The 11,289-nt window shown below is 37.6% G+C and overlaps 1 protein-coding gene across 11 annotated transcripts in view; it reads left to right on the top strand.

The window, feature by feature from the left end:
• Nucleotides 1-411: 411 nt before the first annotated feature.
• Nucleotides 412-11,289, top strand: part of LOC132036141 (uncharacterized) — a 57,893-nt gene continuing 47,015 nt past the window's right edge. For all 11 annotated transcript variants that reach the window (XR_009409520.1, XR_009409522.1, XR_009409521.1 and 8 more), the window contains exons 1-4: nucleotides 412-604; nucleotides 690-773; nucleotides 4,882-4,969; nucleotides 9,967-10,075. Coding sequence is in view for 4 of the 11 variants with exons in the window: in XM_059426395.1 (XP_059282378.1) it covers nucleotides 690-773; nucleotides 4,882-4,969; nucleotides 9,967-10,075 (281 nt within the window). In the remaining 7 variants the exon portion in view is untranslated. The remainder of the gene's footprint in view (nucleotides 605-689; nucleotides 774-4,881; nucleotides 4,970-9,966; nucleotides 10,076-11,289) is intronic.

Raw genomic sequence — 11,289 nt, 5'->3', positions numbered from 1 at the left:
AATTTAAGAGAAGAATAAGCAAAGAATAGAGAGAAAAGAAATGGAGAGGGGTGTGGAGAGAGGAAGAACGACAACAATGGTGGTCACCTGGTTTTGCGAACGGAGAGAGAGAGAAACGGACGGAACGCTTTTTTTTTTGAAATAAGATGAACAAGTAGTTGGGATCGTGGGGGGGAGTGGGTTGGATGGAGTTTTTGTATAGTATTGTTAATAAGGTTGGAAAAGAAGTTTTTGTATAATGTGTATGGGCTTTTGTGTATTTTGTAAAAGATTATAAGTTTTAAAAATTATAATTCAGTCCCAATTTTAGTTAATCACATTTTTAAGAACGTTTGACCTTGGTGGTTAAACTTACTCACCATTTCTAATTATCAGACTTTTTTGTCACCAAAACTTAAATCTTCCAAGTAAGTGACATTAAGTGAAGATTGCAATAAGGAAGTCATCTTTTGTATCGCCCGTTTCCAAAATCTTCCTTCCTTTGTAGAATTTCGTAAATCATCAGGATTTGTTAAAGTGCGCCTCCAAAACCCCCCACTGACCCTTCTCACTCTTTCCAGCGGTTTCCCATCTCTCTCTCTCTCTTTTGCAGACATTCATCACGGTATGCCCAAGTTTCGCATCTATGTTGTACTGTTTTCTATGTATATCGACACACTCATTTCTATGTTAGTGTTGTTTGATTTCAGATGCATCAAGGCTATCAGAATGCCGATTTGGCTCAGCTTCAAGCAACCATGCAAGCAATCGAATTCGCCTGTAGTTCTATTCAGGTCTAATTCCATCTCATTTGATTGATTGCCTAGATAAAACTATAATTAACTAGTTCTTGTTCATCTGCTCCACTTCTCCTTTTGTTTTGCTTTTGTGAGAATTGAGAAATAGAAAATACTTAATAGTATTAAACAAGTGGATACTACTTCCTCTGTCCATTTTTACTTGTCCACGGGCAGAGCCAAAAAGGTGCAAGGGGGTTCAATTGAACCCCTTTCGCTGTAAAATTATACTACATGGATACAGTAAAGATGATTTTTTTGTTTTTATACATAAGTTGTTGAATCCCCTTTGGCATAAGAACTATTTTTTGAATTCCTGGCTGTGCCATTGGACTTGGCATACCCCTTAAGGAGCCATAACTAGAATGACAATTTTACTATATCACCCCTAATAATTACTAAGTCATCTACTAGCTGAAATCAATCAAACATACTTTAAAAGCTATGCAACTAATAACAATTCCTTGAAGTATCCAACCCAATAATTAATAATAAGGGTAAAATAAGTATGAAATGGTAATTATCTCTTGGTTTTCCAAACTAGACAAGTAAAAGTGGACATCTATTTTTAGTATCTTTGGACAAGTAAAAACGGACGGAGGGAGTAATAGGTTCTAATGTGCTTGCAAAAGAAAGAAAAATACCCAAAAAGAAAAGTATTGATGTGCAAGTATATATATTGGTATTGCAAAAAGATTAGTAGCTTCCAGATTCTTGCAAGCAAAGAGAATGGTGGTATTCCCATATCTGAAATCAATTCAACTGCTATGGCATTTTTCATGCATACAGTTTGATATGCTCAAATTACACCCTTTAGGAAATGTAGTGACTCGCAAGTGGCAGTTTGAGCATTAGACTTTATTGTGTGTGGAACTAGCAAACTTAGTTTATCCCCTTAAATATGTTCAAATGTATTAAAACTACTAACTTAAGACTAATGACAATTAATCAAATACTTAAGAGTGCGGAAAATTAAAGCATGTTGTATTCGAATGATGAGAAAACCTAGGATTATATACCTAACCTAGATGTAAATCTAGTGGATATTTTTGGCCAAGCTTGCTTAGTTGATGTGGATGCGATGACTACCAATTCTCAATTACCCACTCAATATTGAGTGGCCTAGTCCAAGTTTTAACTCTCTTGAGTCAAGAGGATTGCTTTAAGATCAATTGGTTAAATTGCCCAAGTGGGATATTCCTGTCTCTAGTTCAGTCCCTTTCATTAGAACTAATTGACCTTTCAATTAGCCTAATTTCTTGTTAGTTAATATAATCAATCCTAATTTCTCTTCGTCAAGTGAGAATCAAGACATTTAGGGCATAATTTAATGTTTGCAACCACTATTATATAATATAAGCAAAAAATTAGCTAGATGATATTGAACACAATCATAAACGAGCTTGTTTATATTAATGCATCAAGTTCACAACCCAGGGGTGGTTTACAACCCCAGTTTTAAAATGCTTAGCTACTCATAATAGAAAGAGAAATTACAAAAAAAAAAAAAATATAAAAATAATAATAATAATAATTAAGCTTAAGAAGGTAAGAAAAGTCAAACACAATAATATTGATCCTCCAAATCCTTCCAAAGTATGCAAAGCCGCTTTATTCTACTCCCGAGGTTTCTAGATAATAATAAAAAATGACCTACATTACTATTTATAGGAGCTGAAACTATTGGACAAAATTACCCCTGCTGAGCTTAAACGTGGAGACGATTGGACACTGGCTCCACGTTTGGTCCTTGGTCTTCAGGTTCAGGTAGAAATCCTGGAGTGAAACTGCTCCACTATTGTAATTCATGGAGCTGGGCAGACTCTAACAGACTTTGGCCATCACCTGGGTTCTTCCAATCGTGGAGACGATTCCCAATCTCTTCACGTTTTGCTTTATTAGTTTAGTTGTCATGCTTCAGCATATAGCCAATTTTCAGCATTTTTGAGTTCCCAGAATCAGCTCCACAATTCATTCCCAATCGTCTGCATGATTGGTCTGCAATCCTCAACCTTCTGCCACTTCACATCTTTGCTCCAGATTTCATCTCTTCTCAGCTATTTTGATTCATTTCTTCCTTTGAGCTCAAACACAGAAAACAACCAAATTAAGTTAGTTTTGGGCTATTAAATTGTACTTAAAGAAGCTTAAAATTGAACAAAAAATATGAATAAGTTGAAAAAGTGCGAACTTATCACCATGTTCTACTGCGACTGTAAAGTCAAGATGTATAGGCACGTACTGTTGTAGGTATGTACTGCTTTTAGCAACCAGGAGTTGATCCTGAGGAACAAAGTGATTTTCCGAACAATATCCGAGTAACTTCTTTTTACCAAATCAAATGCTCCAATACACATGCTGCAAGGTTCAACTTCTAGAAAAAGGACTTCTGGATGGCAAGTTCTGAGTGAGTGCTAAAAATTTGGTTTGTGCCACCTTTAGTTGAGAACTATTAAATTTAGTTTAGTTGTATTTATCTGAAGAATTTATAGTTGTGGTATGGATGATGTATAATTCTGATGCCTAATAAAATTGAATTTAGAGCTTAGTTTAACACACTATAACCTGCAATGGAAGCAGTTTTACTTGTTCATTATGATTTGGAAGGGTTTCACTGCAATAGCCATTTAATTTAATCCCAATTTGATGGTATGGATGACCTGGAAGATCTTTGTTGTTGCTCCTGCTGCCTCTGTTGAGTGGTTCAATTGTTAACTATTTGGCCTTCTGCTGATAATCCATAGGGCTCCCATCCCATTCTATTCGCTTTTGTTGCTGATAGGTTCCAGAAATGATTCTTGGTGCCATGTAATTTACCTGATAATTGTTCTGATAATCATATTTATATTTAGATCAAATCACAAATGCGGACATCTGGAATTTGTTTCAGCATTGGCAAGTATTTTAACCTCAATGCATCACAAATTGAAAAACACTAATTTCATGCTATCTGTGGTTGGAACTTGCAAAGTCCATACTGCAGTTTTCTAGTTATAAATTTTATTAGATGGTAGTCTTTATTGGATATGTATGTAGAATGTGGCAGAGCTAGCAGGTGAACTCTCTCATAAGCAGGCTTTTTAATAAACTGGCTTTCTTTAGTGTCTTTATTTCTGCTTCAGTTTTTCCTGTCTTGCAAGCACATCAGATCAGATTTTTTCTACTGCTAATCTGGTTCTGTTAAGTCTTTCCCCTGTTCTTTGCGTGCTAGTGGCTATTAAGATTTGTTACATTTTGTTGTACGAAGGAGCATTGAGCTTATTCTGCAGTATCTTGCATAAAGAAACACTTTCTTCCTCCTTTTAGCATATAATTTTGTTCGTGTTAATACTTTTAAGGATCTTAGAAGTGAAGGGAGACTTAACTGAAAAATTGGTTTACCTTCTTACTCATCATGTGGTGTTGAGCTTTTGTTCTAACAAGTGTCCTGGACAGTTATGTAAATAATACTCTCCTTCTCCCTGTTTATATGGCACTCTTTCCATTTTTGGGACGTCCAGAACATCATCCTGTTAATAATATTATTCTATATATATGACTTTCACAGCTTTCTAGAATTCAGATTCATTTGACTATTCAGGTATCAAACTACAACATTGATGTGATATTTTCTATATTGATTAACTTTCAACCATTACTTTAATATTTCTTCCACTACTACTACTTTGATATAAGTCAAGTTAATATCTTAAAGTCCGTGTCAAGTCAAACAACAATTTATAAAGTAGGATGGATGGAATAACTCTTTTTGTCCCCTTTTTTTAAAATCGTAGTGGTTATATTCCATAGACTACATTAAAGGTATCCCTTTACATATGCACAGAATTATGTGTCGGCACGTGGGTATCTTGAAACCCTTGTATTAAAAGTATTAATTATCAGAAATATTTATGTGTGGACCATATAGAGAGTTTGGTTCCTCAAAACATTATGGAACTGTAGGGGTTATTTATCTAGCTCATAACAATTACTGTAGGACTTGACTGTACGATTTTCCTGTGGATACATGCCTTCTACATTTTTTCTGTAACTTCTTTTTTAGTGGCCATTTCGCTTGGATTTTAAGTTTTAAAGAACAACTTAGAACTCTATTTCCTTTTGGCAGATGCATATGAATCCAGCAGCAGCTGAGCAAACCATTTTGTCACTTAACCAGTCTCCTCGGCCTTACCAGGCATGCAAATATATTCTGGGTAGGTCTTTATAATCACCCTCTTCATAGCTGTCTACAAGTTTCAAAGTTCAGGCTCACTCTATCACCGTTGCATTGTTTCAAGAAACATTAAAAGGCAAGCATATGAAATGATAACCATTTTTCTAGAGGAGTAAAATTTCCTATTATAGTCATGTTTTTGCCTTGATGGATGAGAAAGTTCGCTTTCCTTGTGTCTATCAGAAACAAAGTTGCTAAATTCGATGAGCTTCCATATCTATAGAGCAAGCTATATGATTTCTTAATGTCAGTTATGTCTTAGTTGTAGAGTGGTTGAGTGACTTGTTTACTAGTTAATGGCTTGTCACCGATAACAGGGATACTGAGAGATATTTTGTCATTTAGATGCATCTTGATGGAATGAACGTCAAACTTTTTTGGCTTAGTGAGTATAGTAAATTTCCATAACTAACGATAATGTTATTCGAAGCTTCCTTGGCTAAGGTGGAAAAGTAATGTGACGCAAAACAACTGTGCTCTTGTTTCCTCCTAACAATTCGTTGGGCTGCAATCACGTGCAATGCTGTAAAGTCACGAGGAAGTTGTGAAATAAGGGGTTAAGGACTTGAAGGCTTTTTTTTTTTTTTTGGAACAGTTAACATTTCTATTTTCTATTATGAACAGAGAAATACACCAATAGTGTCCTTCAGTAGTAATTACAAGTAGTCACAAAAGCAAAACCTACCACTTATTCCTTCATAAGCTATCTAAAATCTTAGCTATGTCCTCTCCCTCCTGAGGGAGTTCATGAATACACCAAAAATAGAAAAACACTAGACAGTTCATTTTTAACTTCTGGAAAGTGATACTTTTATTTTCAAAACATCTCTGATTCCTCTCCTTCCATATTGTCCACCAGATGCAGGCCGGGACAATCTTCCATCTCTCCCTGTGTCCTGACAGATTCCCATCTCTGTTCCAGCAAGCTAGAACTTCACTTCAACTGTACTCCTTGGCATTGTCCATTTTAGAACCTTCAAATTAAGAAAAATCTGCCAAAGTTGTTCTGCCACTTTACAGTGTAAGAAAAGATGATTAATAGTCTCTGCTTCAGTTTCACAAAAAAAACATCTGGAACATAGTTGACGACCCCTCTTCTGGAAAGGACTTGAAGGCTTTTAACAAAGCACTTTTGGGTAAATGGTTGTGGAGATTTGGGGTAGATGGAGATTCTTTATGGAGAGGGGTGATTGTAGATAAATATGGCGTAATGGAAGGGGGATAGAGAACAAATGTGATCACAATGCGTTTCGGGTGTGGTGTGTGGAGGAATATAATGAAGGGGTGGGATGATTTTATAGATACCATTTATTTTTAAGGCTTGGGATGGGAGTAGAGTTAGATTTTTGGGGCAAAAGTGGTGTCGAGGTTTGTGCTCAAGGATGAGTTCCCGGTTTTACATAGGGTTTCTTGCCAAAGGGAGTTGTTCGTTCAACAAGTTAGGGGGACACAAAGGGACGGGTCTTATTGAGATTTGAGGTTTAGGAGGAATTTTCAGGATTGGGAGGTGACCGAGCTTCAAAGATTGCTAGATTTACCTCCAAAAGCATTGTGTGCCAAGTGACGGACCAGATGCTTTGAGCTGGGAGCTGGGTAATAATAATTCGTTCTCAGTTAAGTCATTCTATGAGAAGCTCTTGGTTAGGACAGAGGTTAGTTCCCACATGCCTCGGTCTGTATCCCTGAGGTGCCAAGGAAGGTGTGCTTCTTCGCATGGCTAGCTCTTTTAGAGAGGTGATTTTGACGTGTGAGAGAACCTTAGAAATGCGAGTTGTTTGCATGTAGTGATGCTTTCCTTTGTAAGACGAGATGAGATGTGGACCATATTCTATTACATTGCAAATTAGCCAGACGAATACGAATTAGTAGGGCTGCCCCCAATAGCTCTTTTTGAATGGACATCTGAGATAGCATCAAGCCGAGCACAAAAGAGAGAGGTTATGGAAGGATATCTTTTGGTGGTTTGGCGTCTCTTGGGTAATGCCTAGCTTGAAGGAGTCGATGTTTGGCTGGAAGAGTGAAGCTTGGAGAAGAAGGCACAAGACTTGGAATGTCACTCTTCTTGCTTTAATGTGGGTCATTTGGAAAGAAAGAAATAAGAGAGCTTTTGAAAGGGTGGAGATGAGCTTTGCTCAATTGAGGAGTAGCCTCTGATCCCTTATTTTCTTTTGGTGCACCCATGTAGTTCCTGTTTGTAGAGAGGATTGGGTGTCTTTTGGAGAGAGCTATATTTTGTAGGTTTCTCCTTTTTTTGGTATACCACTTGTACACGGCCATGTTGGCCTTGTTATTATAAATGAAAAATTTACCTGATAAAAAAAACCGAGAAGTGAATGTAGATCGATTGAGTGAAATCTTACAATACAAAAGTAGGCATGTGGTGTTAGGGGGATTGCCGATAAAAGAGATTCTTGTTTGCTTGATGACTCCGACTACTTTTATGTTTGGGAAAAAAAACCAAACAGAAGCTGTAGCAGTAAATTAAAAAGATGGCTAAAGACGCTCAATAGGAAAAAAAAAAAAGCTATTTACAACGAAATGACCCTAAGACCCAGGGCAAGTACTTTGAGTAACTTGTAGTGGCCAGGTGGAACAATTCGGATTAAGTGGCTCTTAGTAAGGTTGTGGCCTTATTATGGGGCATCTGAGGACTCATGTGGCATTGGCTACGTTGACGCTGTTTGCGTATGGGCACTATGGGCCTTGCTTGCTTGCGACGGGTATTGGCACCTAAGTTGCTCGGATTCGTGCGTGTATCCGATACGAGTGGGATCTAAAGGTCAGATTCTTCATCACATAAATTTTAGGATTTGAGAGTATGGATCCGAGTGCTAGTATGATGTATATTACGATATATAAAGGACATATCTCTGATTAATTAAAGCTATTGAACTACAACAACAACAACAACCCAGTGAAATCCCACAACGTGAGGTCTGGGGAGGGTAGAGTGTACGCGGACGACTCACTACCAAGGTAGGACGGTACATTTCCGAAAGACCCTCGGCTCGATAGAAAGCAAAGCATAAAAGCATAACAAGAGGTCGAGATAAGGCCAAGAGATTCAAAGCGATATGGAAATGCAAATAACTAAAGCGACTAAGCCATGATGAAGCGATTTGTAAAGGAGCGATGCTATCGCGGATAAAATAAGATAATCAAAGTACGGGATAACAAATAGTAGCAAGTAAATCAAAGCACAAGAACTTATATCGCGATAATGTGACTACTAATATGAAAGGATAAACGTTACTATCTACTAGCCTTCTACCCTAATCCGAATCATCCATACCCTCCTATCTAAGGTCGTGTCCTCGTGGAAGTAGAATCGCGCTATATCTCCTAATCACCTCTCCCCAATACTTCTTCGGCCTACCCTACCTCTTCCGAAACCATCCACGGCCAACCTCTCACACCTCCGCACCGGGGCATCTCGTGTCTCTCTCTTCACGTGTCCAAACCATCTCGGTCTCGTTTCCCGCATCTTGTCTTCCACCGAGGCCACTCCCCCTTGTCCGGATAGCCTCATTCCTAATCTGTCACTCTGGTGTGCCCACACATCCATCTCAACATTCTCATCTCGGCAACTTTAATCTTTTGAACGTGAGAGATCTTAATCGGCCAACACTCCGCCCCCATACAACATGGTCGGTCTAACTACCACTTTGTAGAACTTGCCCTTAAGTTGTGGTGGCACCTTCTTATCACATAGCACTCCGGAGGTGAGCCTCCATTTCATCCGCCCTGCCCTAATACGATGTGTGACATCATCGTCAATCTCCCCACTGCCTTGAACTAAAACTAATAAAATATAATTTTTATAAGCACCTAATATTTTATTCATAAGATATCTTGTGTAATTACAAAACATTCTCATACTATATATATACCCAAAAATCAAACCAATAGCCAATCAATATATAATTCTCGGTCATAGATGTAGTCAAAGCATCCAACATAAGTTATAAAATCTGACCAGTGTTGTCAAAGGCGCGCTTAAAGCACGCTTAAGCCCTGAAGTGAGGCGCAAAACATGTTGAGCGCTTTGCCTCATTAAATGTGCGCTTCACTATTGTCATCAAGGCTCGGAGACGTACTTTTTCTTGCAAAATGTAAATGAGCCTCTCCTGAAGAGGCGACACTAAACAATATTTCACTTTATCATATTTGTTTTTCCAATTTCTTTGTCCATATACATGTTATTCCTACTTATTCTTATTAGTCTTGGATTAAACATATATATATATATATGTGTGTGTGTGTGTGTGTGTGTTTTTCTCAATTTGCGCCTTTTCCCATCAAAGCCCGCTTTATTTGCACTTTGCGTTTAAAGCCCCAAAGGACCTTAAAGCTTTTTTGTGCTTTTGATAACATTGAATCTGGTATGGTCCCATACCCACACCCAAACCCATGTTGTGTCGACACGGGTGCGGCAAGGATTTTGAAGTGTCTGAGCAACATAGATTGGCACAAGGCACTAAGAGAGATACCAACAAATTAAGGGGCTTGGGTGGAAAGTAGCTCATGACGTAAATCTTGACAACCAAAAAGAGAATACAAAAGGAGAACATTGGGATAAATTTTAGCTCGCCAATGATTTGTTAGATATGTATAGTCACCCATTCACACATTATATTCTCTCTCTTTGTTGACTAGCAAAGATAGTCTAAATGTTCAAAAATATTCTGTGGAGCTACTTATAAAAATTTCTAAAATTCCTTGGGGGCTATATCTATGTTGCTTTTGTCTATTTTTGTATTTCTGTTTTGCTGTTATAGAAATACCAGAGTTTGCGACTTTTCTAACCACATACACTACAATATATTTTCTTTATTAAGAATGAAAAATCACCATATAGAATATACATGATTTTCAGAAGTTAATTAGAAACTTTGGCCTCCCGATAGCTAAAAATACAGAATAATATCTTGTAATTATTCTTCTATTTATTGATTAATGCTACTTTTATTTTACCAGAAAATTCTCAGTTGGCAAATGCTAGGTTCCAGGCTGCTGGAGCAATTCGAGATGCAGCTTTAAGGGAATGGGTATTCCTTGAGGTTGTTGACAAGAGAGGGTTGATAAGGTATGCTGTTGTTTAGATGAAGTGTGTTGAGAGTATTGTGTATATTAGCTAGAATCAATTAGGGAGATATTGCAATTACGTATTCTTGATTTCTTTCCTAGTTTAGAATAGTTTTATGTGCTATTTAATCACCCAATAGCTTGGGAGAATAACCAAGACATTCATTCTTCACTTTTTTCTTCCGTGTTTATTTTTTCACATGGTATTAGAGTTAGGTTAGGGAAGTTGCTGGACAATTACTAACGATTTTCGGGAGAAAGAAAGACACTGCCTTGCAATTTTCCGGTGATTGAGAGTCTATTTCGATAATCTTCTATTTTTGTGAGTGTTATGCATAAACCCCAATCATCCCCACTGAAAAAGGAGCTGTCATGCTTGATAGAAGAAAAAATCTCCAGTGAGATCTGTCTCACTCGTCGGGCACGTGGCTGTGCTCCGGCCAACTTCTTACAAAGAACTTTGGTCGTTGAGCCCATCTTAATTTTGATGATTCTGATCACCTGCTAGGGTTTCAGTGAGCTTCACTCTACTTCGTCCAACCATCTCTCACTTTCTAGAAATTTCCCAAAGCTGATCACTATCCTGTGTTGGTCACCTAACCTTTCCGACACGAGATCAATGTTTTGTGTGATTGCAGTCGCTGGAACAGTGTTTCCAGCAATAATTATTACTTTCTGGTATGTTTTTCACTATTTCTAGTATAGTAGCAGTTCTACTCCTTCAGAGTTATTCTAGACCAAATTTGGGACTTCTTTTTTTGGCAAATTTATTTCTGACATCAACAATATATTTTGAAAATTGGTTTGGGTGATGCAAGAATCGGATGATTTCCTTGTCTGATTATACTTAAGTACAAAGAGGCACCTTTTGATCAGGTAAATTATTTTATTCATAAAAAAGGTCAAATAACTGACCGTATACAAGGTGCATACCAAAAGGTAAATAATCTACAAAAGGACATGATTCTCTACAAACTCCACCCATTCTTCTATACAATAAGGAACTTAATGGGTGCACCAAAAGAAAATAAGTGACCGGAGACTACTCCTAAGTTTAGTGAAACTCGACTCTATCCCTTCAAAAGCTCTCCTATTTGTCTCTCTCCAAACAACCACCATCAACGCAAGAGGGACCACGTTCCATGCCATATGGCTTCTCCTCCTTCTCCCGCTCCTCCAACAAAACATCAAATCTTTCACCATTTTTGGCATTAC

This window comes from Lycium ferocissimum, chromosome 11 (genome assembly GCF_029784015.1).
Source record: "Lycium ferocissimum isolate CSIRO_LF1 chromosome 11, AGI_CSIRO_Lferr_CH_V1, whole genome shotgun sequence".
Classification (NCBI taxonomy): Eukaryota; Viridiplantae; Streptophyta; class Magnoliopsida; order Solanales; family Solanaceae; genus Lycium; species Lycium ferocissimum.
This window is presented reverse-complemented; position numbering and strand designations above follow the sequence as displayed.